Below are 25777 nucleotides of genomic sequence, written 5' to 3' on the forward strand. Positions count from 1 at the left end.
AGGGGAGACACTTGATCAGCTTCAGCTAAGATGATGGAGACATTCAAGGTAGCAGCTATCTAATAATTGGTATATTAATACATTTGTTGGCATCCTAATACATACCTGCTAAATATAACCCTTCTAGCCCTTCCACCAGGCTCCTTAGTGGGTCTCATTCTTCCTCTCCTTCCTGATCACTGCCTCACCTTGCCCCACCCCCACCCACAACTTCAAACGTTTCAACAAAGCTGCTTCCCTGTAGTCTATGAAGAATACACCTTAGCAAAAAACCTTTCTCAAAACCCTCAGACAGATGTTGCATATTCTGCCTTGGCAACTGCCTGGATATGACTATACCATTTTGTTGCAACTCAAATGGACTTTACAAAATGAAAAGCAAGATTTATGCAGAAAATAAGAGGTGTTTATTTGCTTTATAGTCAGATTCAAACTAAGCTTCCTTCATATGACAAGCTCCTTTGTTACATTTTATATTTGCATAAAGTAACTTATTTTCTTTATTATACAGTTTACATTCATAAAAGTTAGAAAATATGAATAACCAAAAACATCTGTAATTTTTTTCTATCTCCCTCAGATATTGACTTTACCTCTATATGTACATACGTCTGTATATATGAATGGATATATATATATATATGTGATTCAATTAACATTCACTTTATATGTAAATCTTTTCAGGATATAGTTATATATGTATTCATTGCCAATGTCAGAGGCACCAAAGTGTGGCCATATTTAGCAAAGAAAACACTTTCTTCTTCTATTTGGATTTTAGTGAACGGATCAAGCACTATCCATGTGAAGTTGCTTTGACATCAACTGCAAAGTCCTGTAACAGTGCAGCTCAATGTGATTTGGATTATCATCTTCAGGTACAAAAACATATCATGAGTTCAGAGCCCAAGGACTTCATTTTTAAACCTTGGGGCTTGAACTACATTTGAATTCAAATTAAGTAATGCCCTTAGATCAACTTGAGCTGACAAATTCTTTAGAAGTAAGTGGAATAAGGCAATTTGATGGAAATTATACTGTGCAGTGCCTTGTCACTCCAGATATTTCACCTTTACATTAAATTTTTTTCAATTAACTTAAAGGTAACTGCTATATGCCTGATATTCAGGCTATCTTTCATTATTATTCATTTATTTATAAGCAGAACTATCATTTACAAGGACCTAATTCTTAAGGAAACATAATTGTTCTAAACTGATCAGTTTGCTTATATAAAACTTTGTAAAATCTTTCCTCTGGAAAGAAAGTTAAACACTGGTTGTTAAAGCATGTTCTCTGGGGATCCTCAAGTTTATACAGCATTGTTCCAAGCATAATAAAGCCTCAACAAAAATTTGCTGACTTAAGGTGACTTCCTGAAAAAAAAAAAAAAAAGAGCAATGCATGCTAAAAAATATGTAAAAAGATCTACTTCACTGGCACCCGAAGTAAAAAAAAAAAAAGAAGTCTATTAATATATCCTGCACCCACTCCCTTCACCCATTTCATTTGAAAAGAATATAGAATCACAGACTTAAAATTCTAAAGAAACTAAATAGAAAGGGAGTTTAGAGTTCATTTTTCCAAAATAAATGTATTTTGTAGGTAACGAAATTGAGACCCAGAGAGTTCATTACACAAGACCACCCTGAGCCTAAAAGAGTCTCCAGAACCTGCTGGTCATGACTTAACCACGGGTAGTCTTAGAACCCCACATATGAAGAACTGATAGAAAGTCTAATGCGTGGACAGCTGTACAGGTCACTAAATGACAAACTCCCAAAACTCTGCTGCCATATTTTCAATGTTTAGCAATTCCCACCTATGAAATCACCCCCTTTATTCATTCAAAGCTCACTTTAAACTCTGCCTCCTCTAAATATGTTTATTAAAAAGATATGAAAGTGAAAATTGAAAGTGAACTCACTTAGTCATGTCCGACTCTTTGCGACCCTATGGACTGTAGCCTACCAGGCTCCTCCGTCCATGGGATTTTCTAGACAAGAGTACTGTAGTGGATTGCCATTTCCTTCTCCAGGGGATCTTCCCAACCCAAGGATCAAACCCAGGTCTTCCACATTGCAGGCAGACAGTTTACCATCTGAGCCACCAGGGAAATCTGAAAGATATGAGGTTAATGCAATTTTTAAGAAGGTAAAGCTATACTTGTATCAAAACATGACTAACGATCTGGATATTTATGCTTTCAGGTAAACAAAAGAAAGCATTCCATCTACCCCAAATCCCACAACAAGCTCGCATGGAGTAAATTTAATAAGTTTTAAAATTTTGGAAGGTAATCATACTAAGTGTACAGCACGGTGTAGTCAAACAATGCTTTTGCAATCAGTCAAAACTTTGCCTCTAGTGTCAGGCAACCATAAGTTTCATTCTTCTTAGAAGACAACTCAGTGGTTCTCCAACTCAATTTAGTCTCCTGCTGGTTAGTATGTGATTATGTGGTCAAGACTCTCATTCACTTCATGAAGAAATCCACCTGAGAACCTTAACATTTCCTTTAATAGGGAAAGTAACTGACATGCAATGATGAATCAGTAATAGAGCATGAAGATTACCCTACTTGACATTCTTCAATGGTTCCCTAGAGCCTTCAAGGTAAAGTCCTGACTTCTTACACTGGCAGTCAGGGACTTTCAGGATCTGAGCTTCACCTATCTTCCTAGTCCCATTTCTCAATCCTCTCCCTTCTTACTCTTTGGTCCAAGCATGCTTAACTACTTTTAGTTCTCCGGAAAAATCGAACTCTCAAGTCCTTCCACTTAAAATGCCCTACATATACCTTCTTGACATTTGTCTTGCTAGCTCCTACTCAATACCGTAAAGGTTTACTCCATCCGTGCGGAGTAGTTATCACAAGGTAATTAATATCAACTACACCCCAAATACAGGAACAATCAATCCACTTTCAGTGAGACATCAACATTTGTCTTTTCATGACTAAACTTTTGGTAAAATATTTTATACTCACCACTTTCACTGCTTTATAATCCAATCATTTCTTAATCCTTTGCAAACCTATTCCCCCTAGCATTACTTGACTGAAAAAAAATTTTTAAGGCTACTAGTGTCCTCATAATCATTTAGTTCACTGACAATAGCTCCCCGCCCCAAACCAAGTTTCCTTAAATTCTCTAAAGCCATCTAGACTATTGTCAATGCACTAAATGATTCTGCTGCTGCTAAGTCACTTCAGTCATGTCCGACTCTGTGCAACCCCATAGATGGCAGCCCACCAGGCTCCTCCATCCCTGGGATTCTCCAGGCAAGAATACTGGAGTGGGTTGCCGTGTCCTTCTCCAATGCATGAAAGTGAAAAGCGAAAGTGAAGTCACTCAGTCATGTCCTACTCTTAACGACCCCATGGACTGCAGCCTACCAGGCTCCTCCATGAGTCACCCTACTATATTCTATCTCCCTTTCCTTCTGTTCCTCCCTCTCCTTCCTTCCTGCTGTCTTCTTCTAATTGTGCCTTTTCTGTGTCATTTTCTGGCTACACTTCTTCCTCTAATTAAAGATATTCCTCTTGGTTCAGTAGATTCAAAATATTAGCTTTAGAATATCTCCCAATCCCTTAACTTCAAAACAAAGTCAAATCATTTGTGTATCTTGTTGATTCTAACTTCTTAGTGAAAAAGGAAAAACTCATAGTCCAATAGAAACAGCAGTCATTTTGGAAATAAACTTGGGTTCAGATCTCAAGTATGTCACCAGCTCTTGAGCAGTGTGGCACAGAGCTTATTATTTAACCCATTTGGACTTCATTGTCTCATGTATTGGGGGCTACCCAGGTAGCATTAGTGGTAAAGAACTGCCTGCCAGACATAAGAGAATGGGTTCAATCCCTGGGCCGGGAAGATCCCCTGGAGGGCATGCTAACCCATTTCAATCTCATCTATTGGGGTTCCCTGATGGCTCAGACAGTAAAGAATCTGCCTGTGAAGCTATAAGTTGAAGAAAATAATGACTATATGTTAGTATTACTATATAAATTGTAGCATTCAAAGTGCATATTTCAATTACAAAAGTAAGCACTCAATGAAATCTATTCAATATTACTATTATTTCCATACCCAATTCCTCCAAACTTGTCTCACTGTTCCAATCCATTTCTTCACACACAGCAATGAAAGATAAATCTTACAGAGTGCATACATAAACATGTTTCTTTTCTGGCTTGTTACCAACTGCTTACTGAATCAAAGTCCAATTCCTATTTCAGTAAATTTTCAGATTTTAGCACCATCCTTTATGCAGATGCTATGACCAACCTAGACAGCACATTAAAAAGCAGAGACATTACTTTGCCAACAAATGTCTGTCTAGCCAAAGCTATGGTTTTTCTAGTAGTCATGTATGGATGTGAGGGTGGACCATAAAGAAAACTGAGCACCAAAGAACTGATGCTTTTGAACTGTGCTGTTGGAGAAGACTCTTGAGAGTCCCTTGGACTCTAAGATCAAACCAGTCAATCCTAAAAGAAATCAGTCCTGAATATTCATTGGAAGGACTGATGCTGAAGCTGAAACTCCAATACTTTGGCCACCTGATGTGAAGAGCTGACTCATTGGAAAAGACCCTGATGCTGGAAAAGATAGAAGGCAGGAGAAGGGGACGACAGAGGATGAGATGGTTGGACAGCATCACCAACTTGATGCACATGAGTTTGAGCAAGCTCCGGGAGTAGGTGATGGACAGGGAAGCCTGGTGTGCAGCAGTCCATGGGATCACAGAGTCGGAAAGGACGGGGCAACTGAACAGACTGAACTGACTTTCTCATCAGTAACATGGAGATAATTCAGATTTGATGTGAAGAATTAGAGAGGAAAGTATTCTGGCACATAGCCGAAGATTGATATATAATTATAAATGAACGAACAATGCAGTCGATGCTCAACAAAAGGAGATCCTGCAGGCCCTGATGATACTCCTATCTCCTGGGGAGCTCCAAAGCTGAAGACTCTTCGCTGCCCTCCGATCTCAGAAGAGTGAAGCTCAGCCCTGAAAGCCGCCCACATCTTTCCAACAGAAACCGGTGCCCCAAGCAGGGCCGGGAAAGGACTACATGGGCCTCATTCTCAGGCCGACCAAGGTACAAGTGGGCTGAGAGCCTCACTTCATCTTCCCTTCTCTCCTCTGCCCTCTCCCTCTGACAGCACTTCTCAGCTCCCGTGACACAACTCCACTGTGGGGGAGTTTCTCCGGCCGTTAGCACTCGAAAGTAGCATTTCGCTTTTTCTTATCGTTTTTAACTCTCGGTTTGTTTCTACTCCACTGTCAGCTGCCCCAGGGCACTGCAAACGATTCTAGAGGCCACACCTCGCCTTCTCCGGAGGTGCCAGGTCTGCTTGGGGCAGTTTGGAGGCCCTGTTGCCTAGGAAATTGGGGCGGGGCTTAGAAAACCAGCCCAGCGCCGACTTTGCGCAGGCGCTCGCTCTGGTCTTTTCTATCGCGAGAACTCCTCCCGGAAGTTCCACGTCAGTCAGTCGCCTGGTCAGCGGGTCGGTGGGTTTCTCCAGGACTTCTTGGTCTGTAGCGAGTGAGGGCGCCCGGGCTCGGACCGACGGAGCCATGGTAAGTCCACGCCTTGCAGGAGGCAGTGGGGCCCCATGTGGCCAAGGCCAGTTCTTGGGGCTCCTGGCCTGGGACCCGCAGTTGTCCGCGGCCTGGGTTCCCGCTGCAGCCACCGCCTCAGGCCTTGAGGGGTCCTGGTCCAGTTTGAATTCTGGAAGGGAAGAGGCGGCAGGTCGTTTGGGGAGACAGTGCCTGGAGGGTCCCTAATTTCGGTGCTTACGGCGTTTGCTAGAGTTTCTGCGGTCCGCAGTGGGGTCCTTAGTGTAGGGAAATATAGGAAGCCGAAAATGTTGAATTCTGTAGAAGGTTTTGATGAAACTACCTCATTGTGCTTTTAAAACTGTGACAGCTGATTTTGCACTCTTCTGCTTGTTTTGGTATAGTATGCCGCAAACTACGAACTTAAACAGGCAGGCGCCCCCATCCCCCCGCTTTTCGAAATGTGAATGGATCCTATAGAGTCAATTTCAGATGCTTTGGAATCCCAGCTTAAGTGTCAAGCGAGAAGCGAAGAGTTGGGACGTATTTTATAAAACTGGTTGGCGAATATAGTGACTGAAGAATTACCCTGAAAAGATCCTGATGCTGGGAAAGATTCAAGGCAGGAGAAGAGAGCAACAGAGGATGAGATGGTTGGATGGCATCACCGACTCAATGGACATGAGTTTGAGTAAACGGAAGTTGGTGATGAACAGTCCATGGGGTTGCAAAGAGTCGGAGACGACTGAGCGACTGAACTGAAGAATGACAGTCACACAGCATTTTTGACAAATGACAAATCATCACACCATTTTTTTATTATCACCCCCAAATATGCGCTAAAATATTTTTGCACTTAAGTTTTAATAGTAAGAAAAACAGTGCGATAGTGTGAGAATTTCTTTCCAAAAGCATGTAAGAGATTGTGTATTTTGTATTTAAACATTTTCTTGCCTTTTTTTTTAACTTGTTAGGCAGCACAGGTTCAGAGATTTTGGAGCTTGAAGACCTTAGGGATTAATAAGTCCAGGTCCCTCACTTTGCAGTTAAAAGTGGGGGGGCGGGGAGTTTAAGGCTAATTGCTACAGAGTTTTAACTGCAACAGAAGTTGATTCCCTGGGGAAACTTGTGAATGTTATGAATATTTCCATAAAAATGCATAGAGAAACACAACATTGCATAAAAATTTAATGGGCTCACTCACAGATACTCTCACCCACCAGTACTCATTCATGAGCTTTCTTGGGTCCCCAGGTTAAGAGCCCCAGAACAAAACTTAAGTCCTACTACCTTGTATTACCAAGGACCTGCTCTGGAGTGTGCTTTGGTTTTCAAAATGGACATTTTTGGAACCAGCCCCTTGCATCTGCCTAATTTAGTTTTCTTTGAGATTTTTAAGAGTATTTTTATAATTAAATATTTAATTCTTTAACACATTTAAAATCTTAAAATCTTTTACACAAGATTTTAAATGTAAATTTGTTCACTCATTTACCATAGAGTGTTTACTGTGTGCCATGGATTTGGCTAAACATTTGCTTCCTAATTCTCATAGCAGGTGGGAGAGTGAGTTATAAATGTTCATGGAGTGGTTAAAATAGGCAAGGCACTGTTCTTACTGCTTAATACTGAATTTAATTCTCATTACACTAAGGGATAGATAATAGTCAATAGTTTTATGTACATCCAACCTGAGGGAAGTTAAGTAAACTTGCCCACTGTCATGCATTTGAGATGAGTGATGGAACTGAAGCTTGAGTCCATCATGATTCTTTAGATCTTGATTATCCTTTCTGTTCTTAAACCTCTTTTGTTGTTCTTTAGTCACTCAGTCACATGACCCCACGGACACACTGAGGCTCCTCTCTCCATGGGATTTTCCAGGCAAGAATTCTGGAGTTAATTGCCATTTCCTTCTCCAGGGGATCTTCTCAGTTCAGGGATTGAACCCATGTCTCCTGTATTGGCAGGCAAATTCTTAAGTGCTGAGCCACCACGGAAGCCTCCCATACCCAGATATATAAAGTGCTGAATATTGCACATGAATGAGCTCTTAAGGAGCATCTACTCTAGAAACCAAAAAGAGACGTGTGCACAAATATTAAACGTTAAATTCTGTAGGATCCTGTAGGAAAGGATACTTCTGGCAGGGTAATCCAAAAGATTATATGATGGCAGTAACATTTAAGCTAAGTCCCAAATGCCTTCAGCCTTAGGGAGATAGAAGGAGATGTTTAGAGTTAAGGCTGCAGTATGAGTATCTTCCCTGATAGCTCACTTGGTAAAGAATCAGCCTGCAATGCAGGAGACCCCAGTTCGATTCCTCGGTTGGGAAGATCCCCTGGAGTAAGGGAAAGGCTACCCACTCCAGTGGAAAACTCCATGGATGGAGAAGCCTGGTGGGCTACAGTCCTTGGGGTTGCAAAGAGTCAGACACAACCGAGTAACTTCACTTTGATTTTCACCCACTCCAGTATTCTTGGGCTTGCCTTGTGGTTCAGCTGGTAAAGAAGCCGCCTGCAATGCTGGAGACCTGGGTTTGATCCTGGGTTGGAAAGATTCTCTGGAGAAGGGAAAGGCTACCCACTCCAGTATTCTGGCCTGGAGAGTTCCATGGACTGAATAGTCCATGGGGTCGCAAAGAGTCAGACATGACTGAGCCACTTTCACTCACTTTTATGAGTACCTTATTCATCTTGGTATTCCACAGTCCCTAGTACGATGTCTCATTCAAAGTAGGCACTAAAATATTGGGAGAAATACAGCAAGAGCCCTTGGCTGTGCTTTTAAAAACTGAGATTGTGCATTAGGGGCATGTTGTTATACTGGTGTTGCTTTGTACCTTGGGCCACCTTCCCTTTTACTCAGTAATCAATCATTTAAGACATTTTTTGATGGTAAAATATGCATAGTTTAAAAGTGTACAATTTCCTCATTTGCTGGAGAAAAAGTATGAGATATGCTGGCTTATGTTAAACTCCCACCATGATTCCTGGCATATAATAGACACATCGTGTCTGCTAACTATGGAGAGACCAGAAAAAAAGTTAATATTTGTGAAGGTAATTAATGGGGCAAGATTCAGAAATAGATGAAGTGAAAAGTCCTGCTTCAGGAAGGAATGTGAAGATAATGGTTTGAAAGTAGAAAGTTTGAGATGGAGAAGATATTTTTGCGGCGATTGTGAAGAGCCAGAGAACTTAGATCTTTTAAAGGAAAGTAAGAGGTGGAGGTTGTTGCCAGAAGGGGAGGCATTTATAGAAGTGAGAACCAGGTTCGAAGTAGTCAGTGACCCAGATTTGATAGATGTCCAAAACAATAAATAAGAGCCTTGTGAGGTCTTTTGCTTTGTCTCAGGAAATTACCTCTGCTGAAATCATTGAGCAGGCTTCATTGTGTAGAAAAGTAATGTTAAATTTCTCTCCCATTCATGAACATCATGGAAGATAGCAAAAATAAAAATTTGATGGTAACTCAAGTTGCCAAGTAAACTCTTAGGTTGTGTTTAAAACCTGCTGAAGGAGAAACATGTTTTAAATCAGTCTTCCTCATATCTGCTTCCAGGAGAGAACTGAGACTACTGCCATAAGCCATCAGTGTGTATAATGAATTAACTTTTCTCCTAAAAAGCCATCTTTGGAAGAACTGAGAAAATAGTTATTCAGATCATTTTTTTTTCCTGTGGTTTGGATGACAAATCCAGGTTGAAAAATGCTGTTTTAAACTATTAGTATTTATGACAAGAGAGAGTATTTTAGCTTTGGTTCAAAATTCTCCTAATTTCCATTTGGTTATTATAACTTAAATCCATTAAAATATTATAAACATTCCCATTTGACTCCAGAGCCCTTCATGGACATGGCCCTTAATGATCCCACATTACATTGTCTAGCATTTACTATTAATAACACTATTGCCAAAATAAATCTACTATTCTCTGAAGAACTCAATTTTAAAAAATAGTAAAAGTATAATTGACATTATATTAGTTTTAGGTGTCTAATATAATGATTTGATATTTATATATAATAAAACAATCACCACAGTAAGTCCAGTTAACATTTGTCACCATACATAGTTACAAAATTGTGTGTTTTTGTGTTTTTTTCTTGTAATGAGAATTAAGATCTACTCTCTTAGCAACTGTCAAATATGCAGCACTGTATTAACTGCTTTGCTGTACATTACATCTCCATGATTTACTTTATAACTGGAAGTTTGTACCTTTTGACCCCCTCTACCTATTTCTCCCTCTTCTACACTCCACCTCTGGAGCTTCCAATCTGTTGTTCTCTGTATCTGTGAGCCAGGTTTGTTTCTCTTTTTTCTCATATGTCAACCAAAACAACATATCACAACATATTGAGGGCCGAAGTAGATACAAGAAATGAACTGTCTTCTGTTATGTCAGAATTTAAAGAGTTCTGCAAAACTGTAAACATTGCTACTCTTATCACTAAATTTCTTTCAAAGCTGTAGTTATTTTATTTAAGTTAACGTGAATAGGTTTAGTTTGTTTTTGAAAATGAATTAATACATGAATAAAGTTGTCTCAGTTTTAATTTTTAACATGATAAATATTAATAAATATAATCTACATAAATAAGGTGGCTCAAATGGTAAAGAATCTGCCTGCAATACAGGAGACTCGGGTTCGATCCTTGAATTGGGAAGATCTTCTGGAGAAGGGAATGGCAATCGACTCCAGTATTCTTGCCTGGAGAATTCCATGGACAGAGGAGCCTGGCGGGCTACAGTCCATGGGGTCGTAAAAGAGTTGGACACAACTGAGCAACTAGCCCTTTCACCCTTCACATAAACAGAAGCTTTTTAAGTCCTCAAAAATTAATGCTATAAAAGTGTCTGTAAACCAAAAAGATTGACAAGTGCTGCTGTAAGTTGAAGTTTTTAAAATACTCGTATTTTTTATATGTATGAGTGAATAAGTAGGTGCTTTAGACTTTAAACTGTGGCTGCAGTTTCGCAAAGTAAAAACTGAATTGTTTTGTAGGCATGTTAATGCACTGTTTTTACTTAAGATCGCAAACATGTTTCATTTGACGTAGCAATATAACATTTTGTTTGCTTGTTTTTCATGTTGTTTGTCCTTAGCCTCTGCGACTTGATATCAAGAGAAAACTTACTGCTCGATCTGATCGAGTTAAGAGTGTGGATTTGCATCCTACAGAGCCATGGATGCTGGCCAGTCTTTATAATGGTAGCGTATGCGTTTGGAATCATGAAACACAGGTAGAAATTTTTAAGGATTTTATTAGAAATACTGTCTTAGACTGTTTATAATGAAAGAGGATAAATGGTAGTGTGTGTGTGTGTGTGTGTGTGTGTGTGTATACTGCTTTTCCAAATAAATTGGTACAAAGTATTTTTAATAAAGATAAGCTAACATTTATGAAGATAGAGCTTGTGGGAGAAACTGTTCTGGGCTCATTGTACCCAGTATTGAAGTATTAAGTTCTCATGTAGGTAGTATTAGCTCTTCTTTGAAGAAACTGACCAATATAAGATCACTTGCTCTAGATAATAGTATTTAATGGTACTTAATTTTCCATTCAGTGAGTATTCTAAAAATCTTCAAAATGAGATTTTTACTTTTACTAATTTTCCCCCACATGCTTAATATAGTGCATGGTGCAGATAACTTTCAGGCAGCCATACAGATTATAGACAATAACAGAGAGATGTTTGCAGTCGGCTGTTCATTACATGTAGAAATATGTCTTTTACAGATTATCTGTCTTAAATACTTTCCTCTGAGTAAGTAATATATATTTCAACTTAGTTTATCTTTTCCAGTCTTTTTTGGCCATCCTTAATCTTTTTCTTTCACCGTCTAGAACATATAGTCAGCACTATGCTGTACACTTTTGTGTCTATTTATACAGTAATTATCCCCAACATCCAAGGTTAAGTTTTTAAAATCCAGATAAAATTCACATTTGAGGGGTTTAAGATGGCAAAAATAGGCCTTAGGAGGAACCAAGTTCAAAAGTAAACTTAAACCACCCTTTCAGTTTATATCATTCTAATGAAACAGTAAGGACTGCACATTCAACCAGGACCCCACCAGTGATATTTTATTCACATTAACATTTTGGTTTCTGCTCTATCCCAGTGCCTATGACGGTACCTGACACACAGTAAGTGCTCAGTAACTATGTGTTGAACTACTGAATAATAAACTTTCCATTTATCAGTATATCACTAATTCAGAATTTCTGTCCTCTGCAATTTTCAAATCTTATGAATTTCTTTTGCCTTGATGTAGAAAGGATGTTTGCATACTGCTTTTGGTGGGGTAGAGGATCTATTCTATCCAAATGTTTAAAATCTTTCTGATTTTGTGCTTAACAGATAATATTGGTGCCTCCCCCACCCCTGCCATGCTTCCTAGAGGTTCCCTCTGTCAGCTCCATTTCACCATCTCTCACTCTCCTTCCTCTCACTATGTGGTGAGAGGTGTGCTCTAAAGCCCAGGTGTACTTCCCTTATTTTTACTATAATGTAACTGCTTGATTCAGGTCATCTACTTTGCTTCATCTTTGTTTTTGTACCCTTCTGTGCCCTTCTGCAGGGCCATCTGCTTCCCCCTTCATAATTCATCTCATTGGTAATTTTTAAAATTTCCTTCTTTCCTTCAAGAAAAGAAGGTTCTGAAGGAAACCCTTCAGGTTTCTGAAGAAAATCCCTAGTGATTTTCCTAGTGTTACTTCCCATTGTTATTTCAAGTGGGATTTTCCTAGTGTTACTTCCCATTGTTATTTCAAGTGGGCACCTGACAGTCAGGCTCATAGTAGATATTCAGTAAGTCTTGTTGAATGGTTGATTTGTTTTGGATCTCCCTGCTTTTCTTCCTTTATCACCAACAGAAGTTACTTGGCACTCGTGTATATGGAGAGCAAGATGCTTGAGAGAACCGAAAAGGTTTTAGGGAGTAAATTCAAATGTTCTTGAATTTCAAATGAGGAATTATATACTCTTTGCAGTGATGGGTGCAGCAGTTAAAAAGCCAGTATGTTAGAATTTGAAGCCATCCTGCTAATTAAATGATGTGGGCAAGACTTAACCATGTTGAGGCTTGATTTACTTACCTAAATGAAAATGATATGTTGCCTTTCTACTTCACAGGATTGTCAGAATGATTAAATCAAATTAGATAAAATTGTGTATGAAACCTGTCAGGCACGATACAAGTATTTCTTTATTTACTTACTTCTCATTGGTGATTTATATGTTGAGTGTGTAGTATTTCATCCTCTTTATCTTGTTTAGCTTCTGGAGTAGGAAGACCATCCCTTAGGTCATTTGTATCAGCAACAGCACTCAATGTAGGCCTGAACCATGACTGTTAGTGCTGTGGCTGCTTCATTTTTTACTGCTCAGCAGATCCCTGAGTTTGTTGCCTCCTTAAGAGGCCTTACAGATAGCTGTGAAAAGAAGAGAAGTGACAGGCAAAAGAGAAAAGGAAAGATATACCAATTTGAATGCAGAGTTCCAAAGAATAGCAAGGAGAGATAAGAAAGCCATCCTCAGCAATCAATGCAAAGAAATAAAGGAAAACAATAGAATGGGAAAGGCTAGCGATCTCTTCAAAAAAATTAGAGATACCAAGGGAACATTTCATGCAAAGATGGGCTCAGTAAAGCACAGACATTGTATGGACCTAACAGAAGCAGAAGATATTAAGAAGAGGTGGCAAGAATACACAGAAGAACTATACAAAAAAGAACTTCACGACCCAGATAATCACAATGGTGTGATCACTCACCTAGAGCCAGACATCCTGGTATGTGAAGTCAAGTGGGCCTTAGGAAGCATCAGTATGACAAAGCTAGTAGAGGTGATGGAATTCCAGTTGAGCTATTTCAAATCCTGAAAGATGATGCTGTGAAAGTGCTGCTCTCAATATGTCAGCAAATATGGAAAACTCAGCAGTGGCCAGAGGACTGGAAAAGGTCAGTTTTCATTCCAATCCCAAAGAAAGGCAATGCCAAAGAATGCTCGAACTACCACACAATTGCACTCATCTCACAGGTTAGTAAAGTAATGCTTAAAATTCTCCAAGCCAGGTTTCAGCAATATGTGAACCGTGAACTTCCAGATGTTCAACCTGGTTTTAGAAAAGGCAGAGGAACAGAGAACAAATTATCGATATCTTCTGGGTCATCGAAAAAGCAAGAGAGTTCCAGAAAAGCATCTATTTCTGCTTTATTGACTATGCCAAAGCCTTTGACTGTGTGGATCACAATAAACTGTGGAAAATTCTGAAAGAGATGGGAATACCAGACCACCTAACCTGCCTCTTGAGAAATTTGTATGCAGGTCAGAAAGCAACAGTTAGAACTGGACATGAACAACAGACTGGTTCCAAATAGGAAAAGGTGTACGTCAAGGCTGTAGATTGTCACCCTTCTTATTTAACTTATATGCAGAGTACATCATGAGAAATGCTGGGCTGGATGAAGCACAAGACGAAATCAGGATTGCCAGGAGAAATATCAATAACCTCAGATATGCAGATGACACCACCCTTATGGCAGAAAGTGAAGAACTAAAGAGCCTCTTGATGAAAGTGAAAGAGGAGAGTGAAAAAGTTGGCTTAAAGCTCAACATTCAGAAAATGAAGATCATGGCATCCAGTCCCATCACTTCATGGCAAATAGATGGGGAAACAGTGTCAGACTTTATTTTTCTGGGCTCCAGAATCACTGCAGATGGTGACTGCAGCCATGAAATTAAAAGACGCTTACTCCTTGGAAGGAAAGTTATGACCAACCTAGATAGCATATTAGAAAGTAGAGACATTACTTTGTCAACAAAGGTCCATCTAGTCAAGGCTATGGTTTTTCCAGTGGTCATGTATGGATGTGAGGGTGGACCATAAAGAAAACTGAGCACCAAAGAACTGATGCTTTTGAACTGTGCTATTGGAGAAGACTCTTGAGAGTCCCTTGGACTCTTAAGATCAAACCAGTCAATCCTAAAAGAAATCAGTCCTGAATATTCATTGGAAGGACTGATGCTGAAGCTGAAACTCCAATACTTTGGCCACCTGATGTGAAGAGTTGACTCATTTGAAAAGACCCTGATGCTGGGAAGGATTGAGGGCAGGAGGAGAAGGGGACAACAGAGGATGAGATGGTTGGATGGCATCACCAACTCAATGGACATGAGTTTGGGTAAACTCCAGGAATTGGTGATGGACAGAGAGGCCTGGTGTGCTCTGGTTCATGGGGTCACAAAGTGTTGGACACAACTGAGTGACTGAACTGAAGTAAGAGCTTTTGTGCATTACCATGTCATCTTGTAGGTTGCATGTTCTGCCTGCTCACGTGTGTCTGTATCATGGTCAGCTGGTAATGATTGTGCAGGTTGGAGCTCATGCCCCCACTTATTCAGTCTTTTCTGAAGAATCTTTGAGGTCTTGCTCAGGAAGCCAGATTGGGCTCAACAGTTCTTAAGAGCCAATTCCTATTTTTAAATTTGGTACACATGGTTAATCAATCATAATATGCCTCTTTCACTATTCTCTAGTACAGAAACAGATTAGAAAAGTGATAGTTTGGGGCTTTCCTGGTGGCTCAGTGGTAAAGAATCGACCTGTCAATGCAGGAGACATGGATTCAATCCCCGATCCAGAAGGATCCCACATACCGCAGAGCAGCTAAGCCCGTGCACCACAGCTATTGACTCTGTGCTCCAGAGCCTAGAAGCCGCAACAACTGAGCCCACATGCCACAACTGCTGAAGCATGTGCACCCTTGAGCCTGTGCTCTGCTTTAAGAAAGGCCACTACAATGAGAGCCCATGCACAACAACTAGAGAAGAGCCCCCACTCTCCACAACTAGAGAAAAACCTGTGCAGCAGTGAAGACCCAGAACAGCCAAAAAATAAATTATATATAAAAAGAATGAAATAATTTTTTTAAAGGGATAGTTTGACTTTCAGAATTTTAAAGAACAAAGTATCAAAGTGGGAGGACAAAGAAATGTATTCATTGCTGTTCTTTCTGGCACAGTCTTCTAGTTTTCTACCTTTATCCTGTGTGTATAATTCTTTTCTGAGCAGCTTTCTATCCTGTGTATATAACTCTATTCTGAGCAGCTTTAAAGGACATCTTAATCACTGTGAAGAATTAGGAATCACTTAGTTCATCACTAAAAAGAAACAGTTTCTGTATGGAAGTATCTTGCTGAAGTATACAAAAGAATTGTATATTGTTTATAAGTTTTTTTATGAGTTTATGGGTTTAATTTTTAAAAGAAGAAAACTAAGAGCTAATTCATTCAATAAATACTTATTACACATGGGTGGTTTTTCATCCGCTGTTCTTAGGCTCTAGCTATACAGTGGTGAATAAGATTCCCACCCTCAGGGGGCTTAGCAGGAAAGACTGACATTAAGCATATAATTACGAAAGTGCTATGTTGTGAAAGTGGAATATAAGGTTCTTTGGGTGGGTTTTCAGGTGGAGGGAATGGGAGCAAAGGTAAGGCTGAGAGTAGCTAAGGATGGGGCTAGAGAAGTAGGGAAGGACTGGAGCACAGAGGATGGGGAACTTCATCTTGTGGATATTTGCTTTCTTTTTTCTTTTATAAGTATTTTAGGTTTGAATCTGTTAAAGAAAAGATGATTCGTCAATGTTTTCCATTCGACTGCTTTTATATTTTAGCTAGAGAATATTTTTAAGATTAGAAGTGATCTAAATAATTGGATGTTTTAAATATAACAATAGATTTTTCAGTTGTTTTTTCATAACTCAAAGTGGTATGTTCTTGTTAAATTTTTAAGACACTGGTGAAAACATTTGAAGTATGTGATCTTCCTGTCCGAGCTGCAAAGTTTGTTGCAAGGAAGAATTGGGTTGTAACAGGAGCGGTAAGTAAGCATGTGAATTTCTCATCCCATTTATGAATTGGTCAGTGATTACCTAAATGAGTTGCAGAATTTTGATTCTTGCTTTCTTTTGTTAATGAGTGCAGTGTTTTGAACCCTGGACTTCATACCTTGAGCCTGTAGTATATTTTTTTGTGCAATTTACTTCATAAGAGTAATGATGGTTTTTAAATTTTCATTTCTAGGATGACATGCAGATTAGAGTATTCAATTACAACACTCTGGAGAGAGTTCATATGTTTGAGGCACATTCAGACTACATTCGCTGTATTGCTGTTCATCCAACCCAGCCTTTCATTCTAACCAGCAGTGGTAAGAGATGACCCCTTTTGGTCATGTAGGTCTCTTTGAGTAATTTATTTTCATTTAGTGAGACATGCAATTCATTTACTGCTGTTACAAGTAGAGTTCTGATTCCAAGCAGCCTTTAAACTATTTAAATCCATTAATGTGCTATCAGTGCTGCTTGCTTTTGTATTTTAATGAATATCAGCTCTACTTAGGATTTGTGTAGCAGTTGCTCCAATTCCTGTCAGGGAAGACCTGAAGGTCTAGATGCTGGAACATCTGCTGAACAGAAAGCTAATTTATGTGCTGAGTGAGTGAGTTTTTGGCAGATTGCCATATACTCTAGTCAGTTTTATCTTTATATTCAGACTAGTTTGCACCTTGGTATTATGTATACAGCAGTGGAGCTTTTTGGAAGGCAGTTAAAACAAGTTGCACTGAATTGGTAATAGCTCTTTGAAACATTTTTAAGTTAGAAATTGAGAAGTAATTCAGAACTTTTTTTAACCAATTGAAGCCTGGCGTGCTGCAGTCCATGGGGTCGAAAAGAGTCAGACGTGACTAAGCAACTGAACTGATTAAAAGAGAAATGCTTGTTTCTGAAATAGTCATTGTCATCATTATTCAGTCATACTTAGACTCTAATTAAACTTGTGTTATTCTTTTATCATTCTGTAAAACCCGAGTCTGTTTTAAATTTCTTCCATGAAATTTGTATATTTGCTATTAGTAATGTCTTTTATCTCCATTCCTCAGAAAGTTAAAATTATTCTTAGAATAAGCATTTTGAAAAATCTGTTCAATTCTGATTCTGTGTCTGTAAGTCATGGAATATATGATTTGTGTTAGATTTTCTTCCTTAAAAAGGCACAGAGATTCTGCATCTTAGTTCTGAATGAAAGAAATAGATATTGCAACTAAGTGGAGACTTTCTTTTGATCTAGATGACATGCTTATTAAACTCTGGGACTGGGATAAAAAATGGTCTTGCTCACAAGTGTTTGAAGGACACACCCATTATGTAATGCAGATTGTGATCAACCCTAAAGATAACAACCAGTTTGCCAGTGCTTCTTTGGACAGGACAATCAAGGTAAGGTGCCCATTGTTTGTGTCAGTTATGCTTGTTGGTGAGATATAATTGTGTTAGGTATTTTACTGCTGGCTTCCTGTCTGAGAAGTTTCTCTCAAAAGCTCATTTTGAAGCAAAATAGGACTTCTTATTTTGATTCAGAAGGGCATATTCTGTTTAGAAAAATGGTGTGGCAACTCAGTGCTCTTAATGGAGGGGTGTTTCTCCATGTGGAAGCAATATATAGAAAGTTTTAAACCTCTGCAAACCCAGAATAAGAAAATGCCTGTGTCTTCTCTAGGTCGCTGTTTTCCTCTTTGTTAGTGTATTTGCTGTTGCCTTCTGCAGATTATTAATCTATTTCATTTACCTCCATTCTCTTTTTCTTACTCCATTTCTCCATACCATTGCCAGTTATCTTTCTAAAACGTGGGTTCCATCTTGTCAGTTCCCAATCTAAGGGTAAAGTCCAGATGCCTTGATATGGAATATAAGGGTTTGCAAGACCAACCTTAGCTAATGTTACGAGACATCTCCTGTAAACCTGGTCTCCTCACCATTTTCTCGAGAAGCCGTGAATGTTCACAGAACCTTACCTCATTCAGCTGGTCCTTCTGCCTACAGTATTCTTTATTCTCCCTTATTGATTTCTTTTCCTCTGGAGAATTACTCATCTTTCAAGGCTTAGCAGTTATTTACTCTGAGAAGCTCCCTTCAGCCATCCATTTCACCCCAGACAGAGCCATTCTCATCCCATTCCTTCCATTTTGGGGGGTCTCTATTATGGCCTTCCTGTTGAATAATAACTGGAAATCTTTATTCCCGAAATATTGATGTTTGGGGCAGGAACCATATGTTACCCTCCTCCCACAAGCAGACACACATTAGCAAGCAGCACAGTGCCCTGTCTGTATTAGATGCTTAATACATGTTGCAGTGAGTGAAAATATATTCCTTTTCCCACTGTAGTACTTAAAATATTTCTGTATGCATAGATTTAACTTTGGTTACATGAATAGGCTTACATCTGTATAACATTTTTATTAGTTTTCCTTTGACTTATATAAAATGTTATCTTCTGTTTGTCTGACAACTTACTATTAAATGGTACATGTTGACTATCTTAGGGCTTTGATTTACTTTATTATCTTTTTTCTTTTACTGAATTATCCTTGTTTTTGACATAACGTTGAAAACTTTGAAATTAGTTTAGAAGTTTCTTCACTAAATTAGATATAGCTTGAGGACAAAATTGTCTTACCTTTGGCTCTAGTAAAGTTTGTTTACATATTTTTATACTCCCCACAGGGCCTCCCATGTAGTAGTCATACAAAATAAATATTTGTAAAGATAAAGCTCAATAGCTGCTGCTGTTAAGTCACTTCAGTCGTGTCCAACTCTGTGCGACCCCACAGACAGCAGCCCTCCAGGCTCCCCTGTCCCTGGGATTCTCCAGGCAAGAACACTGGAGTGGGATGCCATTTCCTTCTCCAAAGCTCAATAGCAGTGCTGTAGTAATATATGACTGCTTTTTCATACTTTAAATTTTTTGATTAAAGCAGTAATTTTTTTCCTCGTAATACATCTTACTAAGTCCATTTTCATTAGCTTTGTGTTATTAATAACTCTCTCATAACATCATTTCCTACCCATAGAGTAGTGTTTCTCAAAGTCAGGACACCTGGGGTGTCTGTTGAAAATCTAGATTCCTGCACTTCACTGTAGTTCCACTGAATCATAATCTCTAAGGATAAAGCCTGGAATTGGCATTTCAGAGAATGCCATAGTGATTCTGCTCCCTGGAAATTCAAGTAAAGTGAGAAAGAACCCAAACAAGTGGGTGAAAAAATGAGCATTCTTCAGCTTCTCCCCTGGGCTTTGGCATTTCTTTGACCTGTCAGGGGTGTGGTGGAGCTGCCTTCTGAAATGAAGGCCCCATGTTGACTGGCAGATGCTGTTGCTCTCTGAAGGTGTGGCAGCTGGGCTCATCGTCACCAAACTTCACTCTGGAGGGACATGAGAAAGGCGTGAATTGCATTGATTACTACAGTGGTGGTGACAAGCCATACCTCATCTCAGGAGCAGATGACCGTCTTGTGAAAATATGGGACTATCAGGTACGGTTTTTTCATAGCTTACTTGCCTTATGTTAAATATACTTCTCACTTTCTTACAGGACAGTTCAGACTTGGGTTGTTGAACTCTGTTTTGAGCATAATAATAAGTTAAGGCATCAGGAATTGCACCTAAACTGTGGTCTCAGAATTCCCCATGAAAATAACAAATGCTTATTAAGATTTTAAAAATAAAATGCCATCATGTTTATTTTTCATTTACTGCTAGAAATGAGAAATTTCAAGGTTTTAATTAAAATGAATTCTTACATCCTTTAGTATCCTCATTGGCAGACTTCATTTGTATTTCAAAACTAGCACACTAGTGACTAATGTCAGATATCACAATAGTGCTATCATTTTGCCACATAGACTCTTGTAAACCTGATTATAAACTCTTGTTACTATACTTTTTATCTCCAAGATTTTAAATTTTTATTTTTTTGTTTCTCACATCAAAATAACCATGAATAGTTAATAAAATGAGGCCTAGAAAACCACTTATAGTGAGATACTCAAATCTGTGTTTAAATGCAGAATAAAAACATTAAAGACATTTTAGGAAATTGGGGCACTGATACTTAGATGAAAACCAGCTCTTTCAGGGGGTGTGTGTTTTCTTCTTTAAATATGATAGTTACTTTTGCCTGTACTAACAAACAGTGAGAAAACATGTGCACAGTAAGATGATTCTCTTTCAAAAATCTCTGTATTGAATATTGTTCAGATTGTTACAACCATTATCATTGATTGTGTATCTGTGCTCTGGGAAAATTAAGGATGAGGTATTGTTTTCCACTAATAAGAGTGTTTTCTGTGTATTGACTATAGAATAAAACTTGTGTACAGACACTGGAGGGACATGCCCAAAATGTGTCTTGTGCCAGTTTTCATCCTGAGCTGCCAATCATCATCACAGGTTCAGAAGATGGTAAGTTAGCAATGTATATTTATTCCTATGTTTATCATTCATTGCTGACTGGATATTTAAGCCAGCTTAGTGCCCTGCATTTTCATTGGAAGTTTCAAAAGATATTGATATTTTTTATTAGAGTAGATTACTTAAGCTATAAAAGAGTACAAGGACATTGTTATTATCATTATCATCATCATGATTCTGATGTGTTTTGACTCTGTTAGGTACATAAGAGGACACCTGGAAGTGCTAGGGGAAAACGGAAAAAGCCTGTGCTTTGGAGTCTAAAAGCCCAGGATCAGATTCAGGCTCTGCCACTTCATAAACGTGTGGTTTGGGTACATTATGAAATGGGAATAGATACACCTACCTCATAGGATCGTAGTGAAAGAATGTGGAGAAATAACATAAAAAGCATCTGGCATGTAGTAGGCACTGTACCCAGGAATCCAGTCCATTACTTCACACATAAAAATTACGTTTCTTTGTTTAGCTTGTTATGCACTTTGTATTATATGTTTATGTTGCTTTATAAAGTCACAGACTACAGATCAAAAATGAAGCTTCCAGGAAGTGTGTTGTGTTTGAATATAAAGACTTCCACGTGCCTGGTCCACCTGACAGTTCACTGTTGGGTATTCAAGTCAAATGGCTGATTCACGTTTTTTCAGGAACCGTACGTATTTGGCATTCAAGCACCTATCGCCTTGAGAGTACTTTGAATTATGGAATGGAGAGAGTATGGTGTGTGGCCAGCCTGCGAGGGTCCAATAACGTTGCTTTGGGCTATGATGAAGGGAGCATCATTGTTAAGGTAATCTCTTATTGCACCATCTCTGAATAGGGTATACAGGGGGAGCAGTTTTCTTCTAAGTCACCAGCTTTGTTAAACTGGCACTCTGTCATTGAGCTATGTACTTAAAAGAGATTAGGTACTGGTGAGGAGAGTTAAGTGGAAGAAAGGAGCCCTGCATTAAATGAAAATAGAAAATGTTTATTTTGTTGTAGTATCATTTGTTTTCCTTTTTGTGGCTAAAAGTCATTTGTCATTCCTCCAGCTTGGTCGGGAGGAACCTGCCATGTCCATGGATGCCAATGGAAAGATAATCTGGGCCAAACATTCAGAAGTCCAGCAGGCCAACTTAAAAGCAATGGGAGATGCTGAAATTAAAGATGGAGAAAGACTGCCACTGGCAGTAAAAGATATGGGCAGTTGTGAAATATACCCTCAGACTATTCAGCACAATCCTAACGGACGGTAAGCCACCACCAGAATCTCCCTCTGGGCCTATGTGTGTTTGCATATCCACAGCTTGTCCCAGCCCTGCTCTGTGATGCGCTTTCCTCATTGAGCTTTTGCCCTGGCCTCAACACAGTGGCAGGCAGCCAGGCCCGTTGATCTTGTCTGCATGCATGGTGAAGCATAATTGTCTTCCTGGCCTTTCCCACTACACGGTTTTGAACAGTGGAATAGTTTTGTGTTGACTCTATTTCATATATATTGGTATGCGTCCTTATGACATGTCCTATGCTCCTTCAAGAGCAAGAATCCTGTCTTACCCGAGACTTAGTAGGTGCTCTCTAAATATTTGCTGACTCATTGCTCTTAAGAAGAGTTGTGAGGTCTTTGTCTTTTGAAAAAGTTTTGGGAAAGGTAATAATTCTGCTTCTTCTCTGTAATTTGTATCATCAGCTTTGTTTCTCCCTTAAGATTTGTAAAGCGCTAAACATCTTGTGAAAGAAAAGTTTCTCATACAATGAGTTTAAACGTGTAAACTTTAAAAATTACTTTACAGTAGATCTGAGCATTTTATAATGTCCTGAGTATTAAAAAAGACCAAGTATATACACCAAGTATGCTGCCTTGTTCAGTAAATGGTCTCCATAATTACTTGCAATAAAGTTTTCTTAGAGTAAGAACACATTACATATTTTCCCCTTAATATCATAAAACAATTTTTGCTTAAGTTTTACATTTCAGCTTTGGCAGTCTAATAACAGCCAATATGTCTGTTGAGAAAGTTTTGACTATGCAACATTCTTTTTTTCTTAACAAATGTTAAAAATACCCTGTTTGTTATAAATATCATAAATTTAACAGTCATTAAAAAGTGGGATAAGATATTTTCATTTATGTGAATGATCAGCTTTAAAATGATGGTAGCCTTGCAAGAAGATCATGCCTTCTTATTGTGTAGATGTAGTGAGCAAAATGCCAGGTATCTGAGTACTCAATAAATGCTAGTTGAATTATTGGAGTCCTCTCCTATACGTCGCCAGCCTTTCTTATCTTCCTGACCCTTTGTTTGTAAGAGAGGCCATTGCAATAATATTTTCAGCAGTAACCCCATTTTCATAATCTGCTTTTGATTTGTTGGGTGCAATATTTATGTCTAGCTCTGTATTCTAAGAAATATATAGCTTTAAAAGATATTAGGTTCATTTGTAACAGTCAACTGAAATAACGTTTGTTATTAGAAATATTTCACCGTATTAGAAACAAGATAAATCATTGTTTTTTAACTTCTGCATGTCATTGGTCCTCTGTACTTCTCCCCACCCTGGCTTTTCTAACTTGTAGGTTTGTTGTGGTGTGTGGTGACGGCGAGTACATCATCTACACAGCAATGGCACTGAGGAACAAGAGTTTTGGGTCTGCCCAGGAGTTCGCGTGGGCCCACGATTCTTCAGAGTAAGTTTTGTCTGTGTCATATCAGCTGCCCCTGATTGCCAGTGGACATTCTGTGTGCAGCTGTACTGAAGAGGTCTGCAAGGCTCAGTAGGCTGTGCTGCTCCATGTTGAAGACCAATTCTCACCAGACCTGTGTTGGAGGATTCAGTTCAGTTCAGTTGCTCAGTCGTGTCCGACTCTTTGTGACCCCATGAATCGCAGCACGCCAGGCCTCCCTGTCCATCACCATCTCCCAGAGTTCACTCAGATTCACATCCATCAAGTCAGTGATGCCATCCAGCCATCTCATCCTCTGTCATCCCCTTCTCCTCCTGCCCCCAATCCTTCCCAGCATCAGAGTCTTTTCCAGTGAGTCAACTCTTTGCATGAGGTGGCCAAAGTATTGGAGTTTCAGCTTTAGCATTCCTTCCAAAGAACACCCAGGGCCAATCTCCTTTAGGATGGACTGGTTGGATCTCCTTGCAGTCCAAGGGACTCTCAAGAGTCTTCTCCAACACCACAGTTCAAAAGCATCAATTCTTCGGCACTCAGCTTTCTTCACAGTCCAACTCTCACATCCGTACATGACCACTGGAAAAACCATAGCCTTGGCTAGACAGACCTTTGTTGGAAAAGTAATGTCTCTGCTTTTAAATATGCTGTCTAGGTTGGTCATAACTTTCCTTCCAAGGAGTAAGCGTCTTTTTTAATTTCATGGCTGCAGTCACCATCTGCAGTGATTTTGGAGCCCCCCAAAATAAAGTCTGACACTGTTTCCACCGTTTCTCCACCTATTTCCCATGAAGTGATGGGACCAGATGCTATGATCTTCGTTTTCTGAATGTTGAGCTTTAAGCCAACTTCTTCACTCTCTTCTTTCACTTTCATCAAGAGGCTTTTTAGTTCCTCTTCACTTTCTGCCATAAAGGTGGTGTCATCTGCATATCTGAGGTTATTGATATTTCTCCCGGAAATCTTGATTCCAGCTTGTGCTTCTTCCAGCCGAGTGTTTCTCATGATATACTCTGCATAGAAGTTAAATAAGCAGGGTGACAATCTACAGCCTTGACGTACTCCTTTTCCTGTTTGGAACCAGTCTATTGTTCCCTGTCCAGTTCTAACTGTTGCTTCCTGACCTGTGTGTAGGTTTCTCAAGAGGCAGGTGAGGTGTTCTGGTATTCCCATCTCTTTCAGAATAGTCAGGGGCAGATGTACAGCATGAGCTGCTTTTAACATTTTATACCCAGTTTGGAGCTGGCTCACTCAGTCTGACCCAATAATAAACTGGGGACCCAACACCTGTTTTTCCTTGGTGGAGCCCATGGCAGGGCTGAAGGCAGAGTAGGCCCTCAGATAAAGACCTTGGCAGGTCCCACCCCCACCCCAGAACCTGTATCCTGAGCTGCCGCTGCTGCCCTCATCTGAGCCACTTGGAGAGATGCTAGATTCTAATGTAATCATGATAAAAACTTAACATCATGAAAATGAGTTTTCATGATGTTACTTATCTCCCATTCTTAACAAATTCTGTCTGAATTAAAAATGTTCATAATTGTCTCATTAAAAACAGAAAAAAAATCTACCTCTCAATATTATATTAGATATTTACTGACTGGTTGCTTTTTGATTCCTGTTTGGTGCATGTAATAAACATGGGGGTTTTGGTTTTTTCCAGACTACACACTGAATTACATCTTCATAGTTTTCTTAGTTTGGTTTTCTCCATATTTTGTGTTGCCTCTTCTGCCAATAGTGGGGAACTTAGGCCTCAGCATTGCTCAGTAAGATGCATGCTTTTTAGTTTTTAACAAAAAGGTCACTGAGAGGTAAGATCTTTTCATCAATTTCCTAAATAAACTCATTTATGCACAGTTCCATATAGTAAAAAGTACTTTGTTACCTTGAGCACAGTTATAGTTCGTGAATTGCCATACCTCTCTCAGCACACGTCTCCCTCTGTTTTGATAGTTCCCTCTTTCAGGTTTATCCAGCCCAGACCCTCCCTGTTCAGCATCTTTCCTGTTGGAGCAAAGTACTTATTCCATCCCTTTCTCATATACTCTTGAATGTCCAGTCATAGACCCCTTTCAAGAGAGAGGCCCGAGTATACACAATTTATTAAGTTGTTGCTAAGCATGACTGACTAGTGAGCCACTTATAAAAGATGTGTTTTTTTAAGTTACTTTTTATTGAGGAATAATTTATACAAAATAAAAGGCACTGTTTTAAG

General features: G+C 39.2%; 1 protein-coding gene across 1 annotated transcript in view; it reads left to right on the forward strand.

Moving 5' to 3' along the window:
• Nucleotides 1–5482: 5482 nt before the first annotated feature.
• COPB2 (COPI coat complex subunit beta 2) overlaps nucleotides 5483–25777 on the forward strand; it is a 34485-nt gene continuing 14190 nt past the window's right edge. The window contains exons 1-10 of the mRNA XM_052636981.1: nucleotides 5483–5592; nucleotides 10684–10821; nucleotides 16382–16468; nucleotides 16672–16798; nucleotides 17719–17867; nucleotides 19817–19963; nucleotides 20792–20891; nucleotides 21548–21690; nucleotides 21935–22134; nucleotides 23458–23568. Coding sequence (XP_052492941.1) covers nucleotides 5590–5592; nucleotides 10684–10821; nucleotides 16382–16468; nucleotides 16672–16798; nucleotides 17719–17867; nucleotides 19817–19963; nucleotides 20792–20891; nucleotides 21548–21690; nucleotides 21935–22134; nucleotides 23458–23568 — 1205 coding nt within the window. The 5' untranslated portion in view covers nucleotides 5483–5589. The remainder of the gene's footprint in view (nucleotides 5593–10683; nucleotides 10822–16381; nucleotides 16469–16671; nucleotides 16799–17718; nucleotides 17868–19816; nucleotides 19964–20791; nucleotides 20892–21547; nucleotides 21691–21934; nucleotides 22135–23457; nucleotides 23569–25777) is intronic.

The sequence above is a fragment of the Budorcas taxicolor genome, chromosome 1 (assembly GCF_023091745.1).
Source record: "Budorcas taxicolor isolate Tak-1 chromosome 1, Takin1.1, whole genome shotgun sequence".
In the NCBI taxonomy this organism is placed as follows: domain Eukaryota; kingdom Metazoa; phylum Chordata; class Mammalia; order Artiodactyla; family Bovidae; genus Budorcas; species Budorcas taxicolor.